The sequence below is a fragment of the Microcaecilia unicolor genome, chromosome 13 (assembly GCF_901765095.1).
Source record: "Microcaecilia unicolor chromosome 13, aMicUni1.1, whole genome shotgun sequence".
Lineage (NCBI taxonomy): Eukaryota > Metazoa > Chordata > Amphibia > Gymnophiona > Siphonopidae > Microcaecilia > Microcaecilia unicolor.
The window spans coordinates 40318076-40339576 of NC_044043.1; the positions used below are offsets into that span (position 1 = coordinate 40318076).

At 40.9% G+C, this 21501-nt stretch overlaps 1 protein-coding gene across 1 annotated transcript in view; it reads left to right on the top strand.

The window, feature by feature from the left end:
- NUP88 (nucleoporin 88) overlaps positions 1-21501 on the top strand; it is an 88837-nt gene that overhangs the window by 24195 nt on the left and 43141 nt on the right. Inside the window, exons 6-10 of the mRNA XM_030222558.1 lie at positions 891-1077; positions 7595-7742; positions 12255-12353; positions 12843-12933; positions 18260-18364. Coding sequence (XP_030078418.1) covers positions 891-1077; positions 7595-7742; positions 12255-12353; positions 12843-12933; positions 18260-18364 — 630 coding nt within the window. The remainder of the gene's footprint in view (positions 1-890; positions 1078-7594; positions 7743-12254; positions 12354-12842; positions 12934-18259; positions 18365-21501) is intronic.

The following is a 21501-nucleotide window of genomic DNA, read 5'->3' on the forward strand; positions in this document are numbered from 1 at the left end:
ATCGCACATGGGATAACACTCGCCATGAATTTGATATGGGATAACACTCGCCATATTGAAAACCCCAAAAGTGGGGGAAGCAAAAACTCCAAAAAAGATTTTAGCGAACAGCGAAAATAAGTTCTCTAAAATTAAAGGGCAGCGATCTATTTTTTTATAATATTTCACAATTTCTGAGATCATACTTTCGCATCCGGCCAGGTGCTTCCGTTCTTGTAAACAACTTGTTCCTTAATACCAAAAATATCTGTTCTAGCTATTACAAATTATTGTGCAACTTCCTCTTTTGTCAACATGTTTTCTCCTCTGCCAGAACATCTTATTCTTAGCATATCAGTTTCACTTCCCCTTTTTCTATTTCATCTTATAGAAAGACAAACTCCATTTTAATAAGTGCTACATTCAATTTGTACCTGATTTTATTAAGACTCATCTATAAGGCCATTAGTAGGTTATCAGGCCTAGTTAGTGCTTTTCAGCTGTACAAAGCTATGTAAAACAAGTGAATTGGCGGGGTTTAAGAATTAAAAGCAGCCTCAAAAGGGTGGAGTTTTAACATAGATTTGAATATGGCCAGAGACGGAGCTTGGTGCATTAACTTGAGAAATCTATGGTGCAGCCAGATAAAAGGATCGGAGTTGGCAGTGGAGAAGAGTTAAGATATGATTGCTGAAACATTGAAAAAGGTGTCATGTATAATTGTAGAAATTATCAGCTACTGTTCAAATAGGGATTCAGTGAAATACACAGTTTGATCAGAGGTACCTAAACCTTTTGCACACAACTGTAATTCTTCTTTTGTTGCATTGCAGAGTGCACAATAACTGTTGGAACATTTTCAGCCTTTTCTTTTTTAAAGAATGTTTTTGGTTTTTTTAAACTGACTCCAGTAACAGAAACCTTGGGAAGCTGTTAGGCCCGCTGCCCATGCACCCTGCAGCAGAGGATAACTATGGCTATGATGCTTGTGCTGTGCTCTGTTTAGCCTGCCTGCCCAACATTTTGGTCATCGCCACTGAATCGGGAATTCTTTATCACTGTGTAGTACTGGAGGGAGAAGAGGAGGACGAGCAGACGGTACGTGCAACAAATCAACACTACATCCCCTCCTCTGATCTTGGTATTACGGATTCTTTAGAATAGCTTATCTGTTCCTCGATTATTTGTCAGACTCATTGCTTACTTTATTTGTTGTTGTTCTTGTTGGGGTTTTTTGTTTAACCTGAGTACTAACCATGCTTTAAGGCATCTTGATTTTTAATTTTGAAAGGCAAGCAAAAAGTCCAAAATACTGGTATCATGTTTTGGTTCAGAAATTCTATCTTTGGCCATATATTTTTTTTTTTAATTCCTGTTCAGTTGGAACCAGTTTTAGGATCATGATGCCACAAGTCTTGGTTTTGCAACTACCTGGGGGCTTCCTAGTAGCCACACTATAAAAATTGGAGATAAAAATGTTCAATAAATATACCAGATAATATGCCACTCATGTTTCGGAGCACTTTTCACAAACACATATTTTAAGTTTTGGACAGTTTCTGTGATTGGGCTTCCTAGTAGACCTTCCCTTCCACTGTTCCTAGTTTGGCTATTGGAGAAAACCATTCCTCAGTATCCAGAACTCTGTATCATTAAAATTGACCACCTAAGTGTTATCCCCACTGATAACTCCCTCTTCTAAACACTGTTAAAGCTGCCTTCACAACATCCTTCCCCCACTTTTAAATTGAACAGGGTTAACCTGTGATTTGTATTATATGTGTTCCTGTAGTAGCAGGCAAATTAAAGGAAATACGGTTTCATTTTCAATGTTGTGGTAACAGCTTTATTGTTCTGGTATGGATGCAGTTGACTACCTGTATATCTGTTTACTTATCAATTCCCCAACAAGGGTGAAAAGCCACTGGGTACCAGGCCTATTGGAGTGGGACTTCAGATCTTAATTTAATCTTAATTTAATCTATTTGCAAAGGAGCAGGAGTGTGGTAGCCGTGTTAGTCCACTCTTAAGGTTATCAATAGAAATGAAACAAAATAAAACATGGAAAAGAAAATAAGATGATACCTTTTTTATTGGACATAACTTAATACATTTCTTGATTAGCTTTCGAAGGTTGCCCTTCTTCCTCAGATTGGAAATAAGCAAATTTGCTTATTTCCGATCTGAGGAAGAAGGGCAACCTTCAAAAGCTAATCAAGAAATGTATTAAGTTATGTCCAATAAAAAAGGTATCATCTTATTTTCTTTTCCATGTTTTATTTTGTTTCATTTCTATTGATAACCAAAGGAGCAGGGAAATCTACCCCAAAGAACTATTGTCATGAGTGTCACCAGACTCAGTGTATCGGGAGTCTGGATGCATATATTAGTACTTTTCAGATATTAATTTACAAACAAATCTTTCCAGAGACAGGGAGGTGTTAGCACTAGAGGATGTGAATTTAGGTTGCAGTGGGCCAACTCAGGAATAACATCAGGAAGTACTTTTTCACGGAGAGGGTGGTTGATACCTGAAATACCCTTCCATGGGAGGTGGTGAAAATGAAAATGGTAACGGAATTCAAAAATGTGTGGAATAAACACAAAGCAATCCTGTATGGAAGGAAAGCAGCTGAACAAACTTTGCAGGGACTAGTTGGCTGTAAGCTTTATATCTGTCTCTATCTGCTGGCAGAGGGCATAACCCACATTTCTAGTCTGGGCCAAAGGAAAAGAAGTTTAACATATGTTTACATTTCACCATTCTTTCCAACATTGCAGAATTTTGGCAGCAAGATTGTACATAAGGAGTTGAAAATGTCTGTCTGTGTGTATAAGTCCAGAAATGTAAAGGAGTACGACCAAATTGTGTTGGGGAAATACCAGGGGAAAAGACACATTGAGTATGAAAATGAGCCAGAGTCGACCATGATCTTCCAGAGAAATAAATCTCCCAAAATGACTTGGTGCAGTTCTACTGGAGAAGAAAAGGTTTTCAATTAGCAATATTAAAGGACATTGGGGAGAGAATTGAATCTTGGGACACACCAGAAATAAGGTGCCAAGGTCTAGCTGAAGTGTCTTCCAGACTTACCTATTTTGTTTGTTTTAGAAATAAACAGGACCAGTGTAAGACTGTTCATCGGGTGGTCTGTGAGTTTGAGCAGTCCATATTTTGAAGGTGAAAGAGCAAAATGCCATGATCAAAAAGTAAATTAGCCAATACCAGATTGGAATGTGTCTAAGCTATTTGAGGCTAGTATTCAGCCCATGGCAATCAATGTTTTTTAAGCTACAGGCATTGAATATTTGAGTTAAGATGCTACCTGAAGTTACCTGGACACCGGCGATATTTAGATTGGTGCCCAGCAGTGTTGCCAGGTGGGCGGTTTTACCGCCTAATTGGGCGGTTTTCCGCGACCCGCCACGGGAAAGTTTTGCCTGCGGCGGGGCGCGGTTTTTTGGGCTTCTTTTTTTTTTCTTTTCCGCGGTTTTCGGGCGGTTTTTTTCGGCCGCGGAGGGCGGGGTTAGTGACGTTCTGGGCGGGGCCGATGACGGGGAGGCGGGGCTGGTGACGGGGGAGGCCGGGGGCGGGGTTGATGATGGCGGGGGCAGGGGTGATGACGCGGGGGTGGGGGTGTCAGGGGCGGGGTTTGAGTTTGGGCGGGTTTTGGGCTGTTTTTAGGCTGGATTGGGTGGGAAAAAAATTTTCCACCTGGCAACCCTGGTGCCCAGGTAGTTTTGTGGATAAGTAGGAGAGCCTTTTTGCTGCCCACCTACTTACCTAGTGTGACAGAACAGTGTGTTTTAAACCTGTAAAGTGTATTGGGTATTTCCTGAAGTGTATTTCTCTAGTTTGGCCAGCAGGTGGTGCATATTTTTGTTTTGAAGCTGCTGCAGAACCAAGGCTGTTTTTCTTTGTTTAAGCCTTTTGGAAAGGCAGTCAGCATATACTTTCAAACTTGTTGTTCTGGGCTCTGATTGGCCCAGGAGCTCAATTTCATTTGGAGTGTACTGGCTTTTACCCCAGTCTTAGCCAGGAAGAAAAGAGAGTAGGATCTTTTTGCTGAGGCTCTGTGAATAGTTATATGTCCTTATCTTCCCAGGTACTTTTTAGTAACAAATGTTTAGATAGTTTTATAATTGATCCATATTTCAGTTACCTGTTATTGTTTGCTGATTGCACTTTTTCTGTTCATTGTTCAATATTTTTAAGTTTTACCAAACTGCTGATACTTGCCCCTGAGGTACACTACTATACAAATACAGGCAAGAAAGAATATATTGAGTGTAGAATCTAAGGAGGAAAAGACTTCAGAAACTCTGTATTCACTATATTGATAATGTGGATTAAAGACTGTCATAGATCTCATGCATACTTGATCTTAGAGACTATGATAGGTTCCTCATTAGTCAAAAAACCTCCACTGACATAAATAAGAATTCTATAATAGTAGATAGTGTTATACTCTATTATCCACCATATATATAAGATAATAAATACACCTATCTGGGCTATAGCGTTGTCTGGAGGGTATGCTCAACAGAAAGCTTCTGTTTCTCAAATGCTTCATCGGGAGCTCAGCCCTCAATTGCTTAAAGTGTCCTAAAAAAAAGTGAACGAAAAGAAACTCACAGAAAAAATACTTTATGGAAAACAGACATACATCGTTCAATAGAACTTTAATATATCCTTTAGGCATGGAGTCCTACCTTTGTGGAGCTGACCGGTATTTTTCAACAACACAGCCAGCACATAAAACATGGCGCCCAAAATTTTAAAGTATGCCAAAGTCAACCACTAATGAGCTGCGAATTGAAAATTTAAAGACACAGGACAGGGGAAAGTAATTTAAAGGGACCACATTGTTCCTATGACCCAGAAGGAGCAGAGAAAAATCAAAGGAACGCCTTCCATTCTATATGGCTATTTAACCCTTTTGGCATAAGTGTATGGAGGCGGTAAATCCATCTCTGCTCCCTCTGGATCAAAGCACGGTCCAGATCACCCCCTCTAATCGATGTATGAATCTGATCCATGACAATGCACTGATAATCAGAAAAAGTATGAGACAGGTCAATGCTATGGACCACAAGTGGGGCTTCCCTCCTCTGATGAACAATATTAAACTTATGGTCTCTCAATCTGTGTTTTAAAGCCCTAGATGTCTTCCCTACATACAGTTTGGGGCACGGGCATTGAAGTACATATACTACGTGAGTACTGTTACAGTCGGTAGAGTACTTGAGACTATGAGGCATATTTTCAAAGCACTTAGCCTTCCAAAGTTCCATAGGTTTCTATGGAACTTTGGAAGGCTAAGTGCTTTGAAAATATGCCTCTATATGTCTTAGAGTCTACAGGGTTAGTAAAAATATTAGTCGTTGTCATGTTACTGCAGTAAATGCATGTACCACATTCAGTGTGACCTTGATTCGTAATCAAAGTAGAGTTAGTCAGCTTAGGTTGCAAAAGGTCTCTTAAATTCTGACCCCTTGAAAACGCTATGCATAATTGGTGTTCCTTTAACAGGGGATGTGCTTGAACTATCCGCTAGTGTTTTCTGAGGATATGTACCACTTTATTGATCCCGGTGGTGTATTTCAGAACACACACGTATGCAACGAAGAGTCCACAGTTCTAGAACTGGTTACAAGTAGAGCTTCTCTGTCGTCATATTTCGCCCGATTAGGTTTAAAATCGACCTTGGGTAATGCCATTTTTCAAATTTCTGTAATAAAGATTGAGCTTGGGTTTTGAAAGTTCGCCGGTCACTACAAATCCTCCGGTAACGGTGAAGTTGGGAAGAAGGTAAACTCTTCTTAGTAGCAAACGGGTGATTGCTATGATAGTACAGAAGCATGTTCCGGTCAGTGGGTTTGATGAATACATCAGTCATAAATGATTTCTGCTCTTGGAAGATGAAGCATTTGAGAAACAAGCTTTCTGTTGAGCATACCCTCAGGACAACGCTATAGCCCAGATAGGTGTATTTATTACCTTATATATATGGTGGATAATAGAGTATAACACTATCTACTATTATAGAATTCTTATTTATGTCAGTGGAGGTTCAATATTTTTAAGACAATAAACAATTTTCAGTTTATTGCCTCTGCTTGTCTGGACTGATAAAGAATCCTGGTGGTTTGTGTGTTGGGTCTGCGAGTGCTTTTTGGGAACTGTGGGACCACTGAGAGTGTGGCCCCAGTAACCTAGAAATCACTGGGTAGGTGCAGGCAGACCTGAGCTGTGCTGGGAATAGACCTTCTAAGTGACCGTGGGGTTGCCCCAGGCGGGTGGCTAGGCGTTTCATGACACCTGGTTAGTGGACTGAATATGCCGCTAACTATATAAATCCCAACTCTATCCCTAGCATTGCCTAGACAGTACCTTGTTGGTCAGAGGAGATCTTTAGCAACACTGCCTGGTTAAGTGCTGGTGAATATCCCTTCCAACCTGCTCAGTGTGCTTTAACTGGGCAGGAGCCTCTTCTGCCTGTTAAACCCTTTTGAATATTAGACCTTTTGTGTTTAGGAAGTTTTGAGTATAAGAACAGCATATTGGGTTTTGAACAAAGGTGCATTAAGCCCAGTATCTTGTTTCCAACAGTAGTTTATTTGGGTTACACGTACCTGGCAAAATCCCAGATAGGTTTCATACTAATTCCCCCCACCCCTCCTCTGAGATTAGCAATAGCTTTCCCCAGGTCTGCTTTAAAAAAGAGAAAAAAGTTTTATGGACTTTTCCTACAGGAACTTGTCCAAACTTTTTTAAAACCCAGCTACACTAACTGCTTTTACCACTGCTGCATGCTCACTTATCTTCCCTAGAAAGAGAATGTTGAAGAGAGCTCTCTAATTATCATGGTTATTCACATCCAAAGAAAGCTATTTCAAAATCAAATGATAACTACCTGTGTGTATGTATGTATTAATTTAAAGGAGGTCTTTATTTGTAATGAACCATCAACATATGGTACAAATGCTAAATTTTCTCAAACAAGGTTTCAAAAGTTTTTTTCATAATAAACAGTAATAACATTAATCAGCTAAAACCTTGTCCCAGACTACTCATATAATCTCACTGGCAACAGCTACCTCCAACTTTAAAGAATACACAAATGGTTTTATCCCCTACAGCAGAAAGAGAACCCATCCCCTTCCCCCCTCCCCAAAATTAGGTATTACAGACTTCACTCAATAGCTAAGTATAGTCATTGACAAAATAACAAAACAAAACTGTTGTCCCATAACTGTCCCTAAACTTTGATAACTACCTGTATTTAATACACTGACTAAATTCCATGAATAATCCATTATAGAGCCCATCCTTAGCAGTCGTTATCAGCCTTGAAGGATGAGGATCTAAAAGATAAGTTTTTTAACCCCTCCAAGCATATGTCAGTGTACTTGGTATTAACTTCCTTAAAAGAGACAAGCTTGGAAACTAATCTTGTCATAAAATGATACAAAACAATGGAAGGTTTATTTAACAAATTTTCAATGAAATGATAGCTTGTACATGTTGGCCCTTTTGTGTGTGTGTGTGTTTTTTTTTTTTGTTTTTTTCCTAGTTGGTTTATTGACAGTGTTTTTAAAATTCTTTTGACAGTCAGATAAGTCATGGGACCCTCGCAGTGATCTCATTCCTTCCCTTTATGTGTTTGAATGTGTGGAACTGGAACTTGCGCTGAAGTTGGCAACAGAAGATGATGATCCCACGGACTCTGACTTTTCTTGTTCTATACAGTTACACAAAGGTAGGTCACCCTTTCAGACAAGATTTTATTTTATTTTTTTATTTTAAAGATACTCTGTTGTTATTTCAAATAGGCCATGAAAACATTCGTGCAAAGGAAACAATTACATAGATACATAAACACAAGAAAATCACAAAATAGATTAAAATAAATTCACACAACTGATAAGTTCACCATTAGGGAGAACACTGAAGATAGGGTATTATGTAAGATTTTTCAATAATAAAAGAAAAGAATATATAACCCTTTACCTATTATTACTACTACTTCTGGTCATTTCTGTAATGCCACTAGTTGTATGCAGCATGTACAACAAACCAGTTATGAGCCCTACAGCTACTAGGGGATATAACAGAGACTTTAACAGATCTTTTCCCAAGGAAAAGATGTACTTGCAGTACTCGTTTGTTCTCCTAATAGCTTACAGTGCACTTATTAGGACCTTAAAGAAAAAAGTAACTCCATCTAACACACTTGGATACACTTCCAAAATCATGTTTCCTAATGCCTTGAGTGCCTTTAGAAATAAGTCCTAAATAATGATACGCCTGGGTGTATGTATACCACATGACCTAAAACCTTATTTTTCTTCTGAATAAAATATATAGAACCAGATCTTTCTTAGCATAGCAGCAGATTAATCCAGAAACTGATGGGTTGTGTCTATCTACCAGCAGGTGGAGATGGAGATCACTAAACTGAACTCAGCCTATAGGACGGCTAGCTCCTCCCTCAGTCAGTATATCTCTATCTCTAGCCGGCAGTGGACGGCTTCTCAGTAGCTTCTGGATTCTTCTGCGTGAGAAACTCCTGTTCTAGCTTTGCTAGTCCAGTTGAGCCTGGGGGTAATTGGCTGAGTGTTGCCATCTTTGGGGGTCATACCTGGTGGTCCCAGTGCCCTTTGCCTGTTTTCTGCCTGGCCCTTCCTCACAGGTTAAAAAAAACAAAATTAAAAAAAAAAACCTGGTTGCAGGCATTGTCGGTGAAAACAGGACTTCTGGTCCAATTGGTTAACTGAATCTCAGTAGGTTAGGGAGTGATTCTCTGAGCTGATCCTGGTCTTATGAGGGGATTATTTAGAGAAGTGTGAATCCTTCCCCTCTTATACTGTTTGTCAGCTGTTAAATAAAAGAAGGGATGAAGGACATACATTGCCATAAGGAGAGCTTTCACTCTATTGGTCATTAGAATCAATGACAGCCCTGAAAGTTAGAAGTTCTGTTGTAAGACACATTAAACTACTTCTTTCTCTGCACTGTTTTGGGGGAGTTTGAGGGTGGAAATCTTCCTCAATGAGGCTGAGAGTATATTTGCCAGGAGCAGCAGTGGGTCTGTTTCTCTTCTTCAAAGGTCTTTTCTGTGCTGTCGTAGTGTCTTTATCGTAGCCTGGCATAGCAGCACCTGTATAAGAGTCAAGTGACTACTGCAGTGCTTCGGGGCAGTGTGCTTGTAGCCATACGTTGTTGTTTTCTTGGTTGTCGCTTGGGGAGAGCCCTATAGAATTTTTCTGTGAGTTACCCCGACGATGACTTTGAATCAATAAACTACTGCTCTGATCATCTTGAAGATTGTGGTTGGCTTCTTCCACTCCTGTGCCCACTTGTTTCTGTTTGTGGAAGTATTCTTTTTCCTGTTTGTGGTGGTGGCTCCAGTCACACAGTCCTCTCTATGGAGTGGACTTGGAGGCTCCAAATTAGAGGGTAGTCAACATAGAAGCTAGCTTATTTATCCGGGGAGCTAGACCCAGGTGGCCTCAGGGCAAATGAACTTCAACAAGGCAACCTAGTCTGTCAATTGCTTGGAGCTAAGAGCTGTCTGTAAAGCATTATTCACCTTTGTCAATCTGCTTCAAGGAAACATAGTGAGAGTTTTTTCCCTCAATGCCATAGCTGTAGCTTATATTAACGAGCATGAAAGAACAAGGAGTGTGTGCTTTGGAAGCACATCTCCATTGGGTGGAGAAGCATTTGGTTCTGTTGATAACTCACATTGCTGGAACTCAGAACCATCAAGCAGATGTCCACAACAAGCACTCCTAGATCCAGGGGAGTGGGAGTTATCAGCAACAGCCTTCAACTTTATCAAGACATGTCAGGACCTTCCAGCCATGGATCTGATGGCCACAAGAGTGAATGCCAAAATACCTTGCTGCTTCAGTCAGGAAGATCACAGATCCAGGGTTCTTGATGCCTTGACCAGCAGTGGCCACAGAAAAGAATGCTCTGTTTTCCCACCGTTGGTGATCCTGGGCTGAGTACTTTAAAGAATTGCTTCTCATTCCAGACCAGTGATTCTGGTAGCTCCAGACTGGCCCAGAAGACCTTGGTATGCAGACCTAGTCTGTCTCCAAGTTGGTTGGTTGCTTCATCCTCTGCAGCAGAAGGGCCTTCTATTCCTGGGCTCAGTAGTCATGGACAATCCATCTTCTTTTGGTCTTTTTAGCTCTTGATAGGTCTTGGTTGTGGAGAGAAGGTTACTCAGAGGAAGTCTTAACCACTTTTCTCCGGGCAAGAAAATATTATTTTTTGGTGGCTTATGCTAGAGATTGGCGAGTCTTTGAGAACTGGTATTCAGAAAGATCTTTTTTCTCCCCCTCCCCCCTTTCACATATTCATCACTCATATCCTGTCTTTTCTTCAAATAGGTTTAAAGAAAGGTTTGGCACGTAGATCCCTAAAGGTCCAGGTGGTGGTTTTTTTTTTTCCAAGGCTGGTTGGAAAGATCCTCCTTTAGCCATTCACCCTGATGTGATTCTTTTTTTTTTTTTTTTAAGGAGTTGACTACTTCTGTCCTGTGGTATGTGCGGTCTATCCAGAGTGGAACCTCAGCTTGGTGCTTAGAACATTAGGCCTTCTTCCTTTTGAGCCCTTAAAGAAAGCTACACTTAAGGATCTCCTTCTTAAAGCAGTGTTCTTATTAGCCATATCAGTGTTCTTATTAGCCATATCTTTAGCCTGAAGAAATTTGTAGTTGCAGGCCCTGTCTTGTAGGGTTCTGTTTTACAGAAGCCAGAGTCTCTATCTGGATTATTCTTTTGTTTTTCCAGAGGTGATTATCCATTTCATATGAATCAGATGTTAACTCCTACCATCTTTTTGGAAAGAAGATTGTGGTGATGATTTTAGAACTTTGTGGTTCTTGATGTACACTGGGTGTTGATGAGGTTTGAAAGTGATGAATGATTTTTGGAAATCTGTTTGTCCTTTTCTGAAAGCCCTAAAAGGTGGTTCAGCCATGAATGATACTATTGCTCGTTGGTTAAAAAGAAATAATTTCTTCAGCATCTATTCTCAAGTGAAAGCAATTGCCCAAAGAATTGAGAGCTAATTCCATGAGGGGAATGACCACTTCTTGGGTGGAGAAGTGAGCAGTTTCCCTGGCCGACATTTGTCAGGTGATAGCATGGTCTTCGTTTCATACTTTTGCATATGGCAGCAAGAGAAGAAGCTGGTTTTGGAGCTTCAGTGCTCAAGGCTGGAGTTGCTGAATCTCAATCATCTTAAGGACTGCTTTTCTACTTCTCACAGGTTCTGGATTAGTCTGGTGAGGATTCTAGGGAAAAAGAAATTAGGTTTTACCTGCTAATTTTCGTTTCTTTTTTTTAATGCCTCTAGACCAGTCGAGATTCCTTTCCTAATTTAGATGATTTTTCAATATTTTCATTTAGTTGGCTGTTTGTTTCTGAGCTTCAGAGTTCAAGCTCTTTTTGTTTACTGGTTTTCTGCCGTTTTCTTCTCTTAAAAAGTGTATTTATTTAGTAAATACATAGAGCAGCGAAATTTTTAGTCTTCCAATAAACTATATAGGGAGGCCATTGTTTTGTTGAAATGTGGAGTTGGAGCTGCACAATGCCCTGACAGTAGAGCATACAATTCTGTATTCTGTCTCCACCTGCTGGTCATCAGGCACAATCTACAGATTTTTGATTGTTCTAGTGGGTCTAAAGGAAAGAAAATTAGCAGGTAAAGCTTATTTTTCCATTAGGTACTACTTGTAATGTTAAAGGTCCTTACGTTATCTGTGTGTCTACTTCTTGTTGCCTTCCCCCCCATCTGAATATCGGTCAAATAATTGGGCTTCAATCACAGGCTAAATGATGATTGGTTGTAGTTTCACTACAGATAGCACAAACAATGAGTTTTCAGAATAGGGTATGTTTTATAATCTGTCAATGACCTTCCAACAGATGTCATGCAAGAGAAAATTAATTAGCAGTTTTGGAAAAAGAACCTGAATATATTCTTATTTAGAGAATGTTCAAACAGTATGGCAGAAATACAAGTTTGAATTACTTATTTATCCGGAAACTGAGGCATTAAGACAGCAATTTTAGCTATGGGTGTTTTTTTAGTGTATTTTGTATCAAGTAAATATTGTGAATCTTAGATTGGAATTGTTTTTTCATATGGTTGCTTGTTGGTGTATTTGTCATTTCTTTGTGGGTGCTACCTTCAAATATGCGTAGAAATCGATTTTCATGATATTTCTTTGTAATAAATATTTACATCTCAGATCCCAGCTGCCCTGTGAGATACCACTGCACACATGAGGCTGGAGTGCATAGTGTGGGACTAACTTGGACCAATAAATTGCAGAAATTTCTTGCTTCAGGTGAGTAGCATCTTCTCTGTGCACTGAGTAATTATATGCATCTACCATTAACTGTGGCATCTGATTTTTAAGGTAAACAAATATTGTTAGAAAACATATACGTAATGTTTTAAATGATACAAAGATCTATCTAGGATCCAAATAAATTAGAACATTTTTATGGGCTTTTTTGAATGCTTGTTGGCACTTTGAAAGCATGGTGTGGAAACCCATAGTTTAAGGGAGCTCTGAGCATATAAACATTTGATTAAAAATATCTATCTGTAGTCTAGTAGTTAGAGCAGCAGGCTGAGAACCAGGGACATGAGTTCAAAAACTTTGTCTCCCACGTGTAACATTGGGTAAGCCATTTTGCCTTCTGTATCGGGAACAACTGAGATTGTAAGCCCTCTTTGGAACGGACCTACCAAATATACTTGAATATATAATTCACTTTATATGTGGATGTGGAAAATCTGCAATATAAAATATCTATTATCTGTTCTGTAGATGAAGAAGACAAAGATAGTTTACAAGAACTTACAGCTGAACAGAAGTGCATGGTGGAGCATATTCTGTGTACCAAGCCCCTGCCATGCAGGTAAGAAGAGACAACAGTTCCACCACCCAACATTCCTTTATTATCCTTGTATCACACTTGAAGATATATTCTTTCATGTATGCTAACTGTTATGGTGAGATTTGAAGTGTATTTCATTATCCTGTTTATGTTTTGGATTGTGATCCAGTCTAAAGCATCTAAACTAAGCCATAAGAGCATTCTAGTACAGTTACAGTTTTCATTGTTATTTTTAACTGGGTTTTTTTTCTCTGCTAGAGTTAGACAGCTGATAGATCCCGAAGCCCATTTAATCTGCCTGTTTTCACTTCCTGCTTCAGTATCCTTATTGGGTCTTTGGTTTTACTGAAGACTCACCTGGTTTAAACTTTTCTGTATAATTCATCTTTTTTTAGTTTAGTTTTTTTTAACTGTAATTTAATGTAGCATTGGTCTAGAGCTGTATGACTTACAAAATTCCATTAAAATGAAGAGTCTTATTATAGGGAGTGCTTTACTTTGCCATTTTAGCATCTCTGGTGTATTCTGAGACATATGACTTAGTGTCGGGTATTTAGCTTTTTTTTTTTTTTTAGTGCAGTTATTTCTCACTCCCCATAAAAATAATGCATCCAGGATAGGTAATGATATCAGATTAGTAGAATATAAACAGCCCATTGGTTAGCATAGAATACAGATAATTAAGGGGTGTAGTTATTTATTACATTTGTCCCTGCGCTTTCCCACACATGGCAGGCTCAATGCGGCTTACATAGTAAGAATATGAAGAATTACAAAGTCGTAAAAAGAATTTACAATTTGTAGTAAACACAATATTAATGGGGTTAACGGATAAGTAAATTGAACATAGGAGGAATTGGATGCAGAAGGAAATGAGCATTAGAAGGTAGATGTAGGAAGATGGAGAGGAATGGATATGGGATATCAATAAGGATAATGGGAAACATGGTCATGTATAACAATCGTCGATAATCATGTGGGCAGACTTTAGATTAGGTTGAATTGTTAGGGTAGGCTATCTTGAAGAGATGGGTCTTCAGTGCTTTTCTGAAGGGCAAAAGGCCGTTGATTGTTCGGATGGATCTTGGTAGAGCATTCCAAAGCTGGCTACCTGAAAAGGAAAAATTGGATGTCAGTGTGGGCTACCTTTTAAGATATGTTATTTTATCACGGGTCACATAATGAGACCTAGTTAGTAATAACAGGGGTTAACGGTAGAATAACACGGGTTAACATTTCTTAACAGTAGCCTACGTTGATAACTTCCCCCCTAAATGTTGCATTCCATTTACAATTGGACCATCCAACAACACCAAGCTCCACATCAAAAGACTCCTTTCCCACACCTCATGAAGTATTGAATTGCTCAGGTGAAGCACATTTTCTCCGAGGACAAACAGGACACTGATTCTTACATCTTAGTTCAGATTGATTGGTTCTAGTTGGGCTTGCTGTTGCAAGTCCCTTTTGTCCATGGGTTGCTGTTTTCGGTGACCCTAATAGCTACTGATTCATCAGTGTCCTGCTTATCGTTGGAGAATATCTGCTACAGGTGAGTAACTTTGCTTTCTCCGAGGACAGCGGGACATGTATTCTTCAATCCTCTCTTACCTGCCCTTGGAGTTGAATTCTCTTAGCCGTTTTATGGTCGCACGTTCTCACACTGGGAGGGGAGGGCACACGTACATGCTTGGTGCGACGCTGCCAAAAGCTTCTTAAAGGCACAGAATGTTGGTTAGCGTCCACACTGGTGCTCCATCTGATGATGTCACCCAGATATAAGAATAAATGTTCTTCTGTTTTCGAACACCTGCCACAGATGAGTAACTTCACTTTATAGCGTGGTGTTATGGAGTGAAAATTATACGTACACATGATGAATGGGGAAAAAAATGGAAACCATTCATTTTACCTCATAACGTGAATTACTGTACACCTATTTGAGTCATGTTTTCAGTAAGCATGCAGAAATGTATTGAAAACAAGGTAATAACAATATACAATACCACAACCTAATGCTATTGTCACATACAAGACTCGGCAATTTGAATGAAACATAAGTTTGTTAGTGTACATTTAGTAAAAACTTATGTGACTTTTTTCGATTAGTAACAAACACAAAGCTACTCCTAAAGGAAATAAGTCTAATTTCAGTGACAAAATTTGTTCAGAATGTCCTCCCCGAGCAAACGCAACAGCCCAAGGAAACGTATGCCACTGTCTTATTGCAAAGTCAGTCATGTGTTGATTAGATTCTTCCCATGCAGTCACTACCCTTCCAATGTTCCGTTTAACCAATTTCATCAATATTTATGTATTTTTTATTTTATTTAAGCCCTCCAATATCCAATTCTTTGTCAGAAATTCAATAATAAGTTGTTTTGCTCTTAATGTTTGTAGCAATAATTTGATAATCGGTCTTCTTCAGTAAACACCATTTTCACATTGTAAACAATGACATCACACCGATGTCACTTTTGCATGGTAGAAAAAGTAAGTAAGCAAGCAGTGAGTTCTGGCAGTCAATTATGCAAAGTGTTGCTTGGCATTTATTTTGGTACAAATTACACAACGAAGATGACAGAATCTAGGGGTTCCCTTTTATCTATTCACTGTGTGTGGTTGTGTGTGTGCATGCATGTATGTATTTATTTAGTTTGAACACCACCTTGGCTTGTTTTTCAAATAAACATTGGGGGGGGGGGGAGGAATAGGATGAAGGTGAAAGGGCTCAAATTCAGGAGTAACCTGAGGAAATACTACTTCACAGAAAGGGTTGTGAATTTGTGGAATGGCCTCGCAGTGAAGGTGCTGGAGATGACTGTATCAGAATTCAAGAAAGTTTGGGACAAGTACATAGGAATTTGGTCTCTAAGAGAGAGGAAAGAATAGTAGTTGGCATGTATGAGCAGACTGGATAGGCCGTATGGTCTTTACCTCCCTTAATTTTTCTCTGTTTCTATGTAAAAGGGTATGGATAATTTCAATGAACAGTATTTTTTATGTATTTATTAATAACAGAATTTATATACCACATTATCCAAAATTCTAAGCGTAGTACAAAAGAACATTTACAATTCAGTAAAAATTACTAACTTAAAACAAACTAAAAACCAAACCCAAGGTAAGTACAGTAGATCAATATAACTCTCCATAACACTCCTTAAGCAAAGGCCTGAGAAAAAAAAGTAAGCTTTAAGTAATTTTCTGAACTGAAGGTAATTCTTCATTTTTTGTAATTCAACTGGAAGACTGTCCAGAGTCATGCACCGTCCACATAGTGGCGTAGCCATGGGTGGGCCTAGGCCCACCGAATTTGGGCTTGAACCCACCAAGCCACAATGCTCAGACTTCACCGCAAAGGCTCTCGCAGTCTTGCAGCTCCGTCCCACTCTCTGTTAGCAGCAGCAGCGTTCAAAATCTGACCTCCTTGACAATTCAGACAGAATGCCTGCAGCTAACCAGGAAACCCACACTTTCTTAGCAACAGCAGCAGCAGCAGCGTTCTCAATCTAACCTCCTTGGCGATTCAGACAGAATGCCTGCGGCTGACCGGGAAACCGCTGCGGAGGGAATGAATGAGGTGGATAGTAATTACATGGGGTCAAAATATGGTAATGGAGAGTAGATTAATGATGAAAGGAAATGGAAGGCTGAGGAAGGGGAAAGCTAGTGGGTGAGAGGAGGAGATGGAAATTTAATAGATAGCTGCAGAGTGAGAGAAAGGGTGAAATTTGAGTGGACAGAGAGGCAGAAAAGAAAAAAGGAGAGGAAACAGCCAAAAAGGAAAGATTAATATGTCAGACAGATGTAATGAGGTAATGGAATAAGACAGGAGAGAGGAGAAAAGACAAATGGACAGCAGCCGTTTGATGAAGAATTTAGCAGAGGACAGGAAAGCAGAAAAGAGAAACTGAAATCAACATGATGGAAAAATAAAATGTCCAGACAACAAAGGTAGAAAAAAAACCATTTTATTTTTAATTTATTAAATATGTTAGCTTTGGGAAATGTACATAGCACATGTTCTTTGTATTCTGTTCACTAGAAAAAGAAATGCATTTCCCCTTTTTCTTCAGTGTTGAGTTGAGGGTTGCTAATACAATCTGTTTATGAGAGGGAACATTTAATAACATTTTATCTGCTGATCTTGGATGAGGTGGACAACAATAAACCCTCAACACTGTAGTTAAAGGAATCGAAATATCCCCATTCGTGGCCTTGTAAATCAAACATAAAATCTTAAATTGAACCCTCCATTTCAAAGGTAACCAATGAAGATCTTGTAATACTGGAGAGATATGCTCATATCTAGAAATCCCAGAAATAAGATGAGCTGCCACATTTTGTGCAGTCTGTAAAGGTTTCAATACGTATATCCCCAGATTCTATATAGCGTGACTTAAGGTTGTGCCTGCAAATCCAGTCGTATTTTGGAGTTGTGCGCACAATTTAATTAGTTAACAAGCCCGTCAATGCTGATAATTGCCAATTAACAAGCAATTATTGTCTTTAATTGGCATTAGAATTTACGCGCACAACTGTCTTAAGCGTATTCTGTAATGGGATGCGTGTAAATTCTAAGTCACATCATTGAAAAGAGGGCGTGACAGGTCATGGGCGTTTCTAAAATTTATGCGCATTGTTATAGAATACACCTAATCTGTGCCTAATTTAGGCATCTACATTTATGTCTTGACTAAATTTAGTCGCGTGGATGGGTGTTTGACCTATAAACCACACAGAAATTTAGGCATGCTTTATAGAATATGCCTATTAGGTGCCAATGTTTAGGCGTGATATATAGAATTTAGTCTATATTGGTAATCCCCAAAAAAGCGAATTACAATAATCAAATAGTTTGAGCTTGACAACAAATCATTTAATCTGCAAAGAATTTTTAACTTAAAGAAAAATTTTCTTACAAGTATTTTTACATGTGATTGAAAAGACAAAGTAGAATCAACCAAAATACCTAAGTATTTGATCTCTTGTGTATATGTATATACATATGTGTGTATGTATATATATATTTATAGCAGAGGGAGGCAGGCAGGCAGCCTAGGGTCCTCAAGGGCCGCCGCAACCCAGTCGGTTTTTCAGAATTTCCCCAATGAATGGATGCAGCGCATTCAGATGGATCTCGTGCATATTCATTGGGGAGATCCTGAAATCTCAAACGAGCTGTAGCCTTTGAGGACTGAGGTTGCCCCTGATCCTCAATGACCAGGTGAAAATACTGGTGTGGCATAAGAAATGACATACAGCGCCTTGAATTAATTGATATACAAGACAATATATAGACACCTATAGAATTGAGCTGATCTTTGTATAATTATTTCCTCAGGCAGCCATCTCCAATCCAAGGCTTCTGGATCCTCTCTGATGTTTCTTTGGGAACCACAATGATTTGTATTACCAGCAACTATGAGTGTATTACAAGACCCCTCCTGTATGTACAACACATCAAGTTTTCAAAGGGTGCGAGTGGGGGGATAAGAGTGCAGAATTGAGGTTCATTTGAAGTGCACCAAATTCATTAGGAAGTAGATAAAATTAGGTTGTGCGCTAAAAAAGGATGCCTAAGTCATGTTGCAGAAAAGTAGAGATGTTTTTTTTAAAAAGCTTCGCAAATGCAGAGTCTTTTTCAAAATACATGTAACACCATCTGAAGATACACATCTTTGTGGCAATAACACAAAAGTGCTGATGACTTTTTTTTTTTTAACTGCATAAATCTGCAATAACAGATCAAGAGCGTATCCATTTATGTAGTCCATTTGCACATTGTAGGCAGTTTTTATAAACTGCGGGCACATAAACATGTATGTCAATCCATTTGCATATGCACATGATTATGAGCCCACTAGGGGCAAAGAAAGTATCTGCATATAATAAATATAAACCATTTTGGTTGTACCACAGACAGGTGGTATATCAAATACATAATCCTTTACTCTTTACATGTTGAATTTGAATAAATGTTCATGCCAGGTATGTGCACAGTGAAAAAAAAAAAGATTTTAATTTGTTATTGGATGTTTGGCCTTTTTTCTTGTTTTCTCAGACTTGGATTTTGTTTCACAAATTAGTGTTAAAAAATGTGATGTGTGCAAGTCAACTTTATGTGCATTAGTTCTTTTTTGCACACGTTAAATTTTTAAGGTGTGTTTACAAATTCACATACCTAGTGAATGCACAGTAGCAGGGAAGAAGGGAGTGAACTTTGTCACAGGGGAGATGGATTTGCTTGTTGGAGAGACAAGAGTTAAAGCATGAGTTTGTGCAGGTAAATGTGCCAATGTTGAGTGTATGTCACCATTATAAAATATGGGTAACCAGTAGACCTGGAAAGACCACCTAAAATGTGCCTCCTTCCATATCATCAAGCTGATCAATCCATAGACTGGTGGGTTGTGTCCATCTACCAGCAGGTGGAGATAGAGAGCAAACTTTTGCCTCCCTATATGTGGTCATGTGCTGCCGGAAACTCCCCAGTATGTTCTCTATCTCAGCAGGTGGTGGTCACACACAGCAGCAGCTCTGGCTAGGCCTCCAAGCCTAATTTTTAGGTTTTGTTGAGTGCCTGGGGTTGAGGGCTCTTCTTGAGCAAGTGCAAACCTGGTGGCGCCAGGTCCCTCCTTTTCTCCCCCCTCCCACTGGCTCCGTTTAAAAAAAAAAAAAATTTTTGAACGTCCTTAAAGGCGTTTATTTCGACGTTTATTTAAACGTTTATTGCAGCTACTCACTGGGACACCAGGTCGTTACAGCTTGGAGCGGAAAGCAGGTAATTTTTACCTTTTTATAGCGGGTAGGGGGTTCCCCGATTGATCTCCACGTGGCCTATGGCGTCGGAGGGCGAGGGCGCAAAGAGTTGCTCCCCGGATCGCTTGGGCGCTTCTAGAGGGGATGCGGGGGTCTTGAAGTCTGATTCGCCCTTGTTGGGTGACAGTTTCGTGACCGATGAGTGTCCCGGTCCTTCCTCAGGTGTGGCGGTTTTTCCCGCCATAAACGCCCATCCCCCGCTGCTCGCCTCCGCCATCTTGGCCGGCCACGCGGCTCGGACGGCTTCTTCTTGGGCCGCCCTTGAGGTAGGAGACATTAATGCCATGAACGCCCTTAATTTGGGCGACGGCACAAAAGCGGCTTAAGTTAAGCGCCGTTCTTCCCGCGCGGCTCCTTCGCGGAGTGTCGCGCCGGACGCCATCTTGGATGCGCAGCATGTATCTCCCCCGCTCTTGCGAGCGCTGGTTGAGGGTGCGTCTAGGGCTGTAGCCCAGGCTGCGGAAGTGCACAGTCTGGGGGGTTTCTCCCCCGAGTTTGTTTTGCTGCTGCATCAGGCCTTCCTTATGCAAAACGCTGCCCCTGCTCCCTCGTCTGGTAAAGAGGTTGAGGCCCCCGGTGGTAAACGCCCTCGGGTTGATTCCCAGGCCTTGGAGGACTTTGTCTCCTCCGATGTAGATGAGGGCAGCGTATCTGAGTTCTCCCAACGGTCCTTTGCGGATTCCTTGGAGGAGACGGATCCCCGCTCGGATGGAGCGGATGACCCCTCTGCAGCGCGGCTCTTTAGCTCAGAGGATTTGCCCAACCTGTTAGTGCAGGCCATGGGCATTTTGAAGATTTCCTCTCCGGAGGACGTCTCTCCCTCAGCCCCTGTTGGCTCTGCCATTATGCTGGGGACGAAGCGCCCGCCTAGAACCTTCCACGTGCATGACGCCATGCACACCTTATTTCGGCTCAATGGGATGTCCCGGAAGCGAGCCTTAAAGTGGCTAGGGCTATGTCCCGCCTCTATCCTTTGCCTGAAAGTGAACGTGAGGCCTATCTGTGGCCTACAGTGGATTCTTTAATCACTGCGGTGACTAAGAAAACGGCATTGCCGGTGGAAGGTGGCACGGCCCTAAAGGACGCCCAAGACAGAAGATTTGAGGCGGCCTTAAGGTCGTCCTTTGAGGCGGCTGCTTTAAGTTTGCAGGCCTCAGTTTGCGGCTCCTATGTGGCCAGGGCGTGCCTGACTATGGTGCAGCGGGCTTCCCCCTCGGATCATTCCTTGAGGGCTGATTGGCCGGCCCTGGAGTCGGGCTTTGCCTATTTGGCAGACTTGCTGTATGATGTCTTGAGGGCCTCAGCTAAGGGCATGGCTCAGACAATCTCTGCGCGGCGGTGGCTTTGGCTGAAGCATTGGTCTGCTGACCACGCCTCTAAATCCCGCCTGGCTAGATTGCCTTTTAAAGGCAAGCTGCTCTTTGGGGTCGAGCTGGACAAAATCGTGACCGATCTCGGCACGTCTAAGGGCAAGAAGTTACCAGAGGTCAGGGCTCGGGCTAGTACTCGCCCCGGTACCTCCAGAGGACGGTTTCAGGAAGCCCGTCGGTACCGCCCGGGCAGGTCGGGCTCTTCTGCCCCCTCTGCCTTCAAGAGGAACTTCTCCCCCAAGCAGCATTCCTTTCGCAGAGACCGCCGTCCCGGAGGTGCTCCCTCCGGTCCTCCCCCAGGGTCTCGGACCCAATGACGGGGCCTTGGTCCACGCCCCAGTGTTGATTGGAGGACGGCTGTCCTCGTTTCTGGGCGAGTGGACCACAATAACTT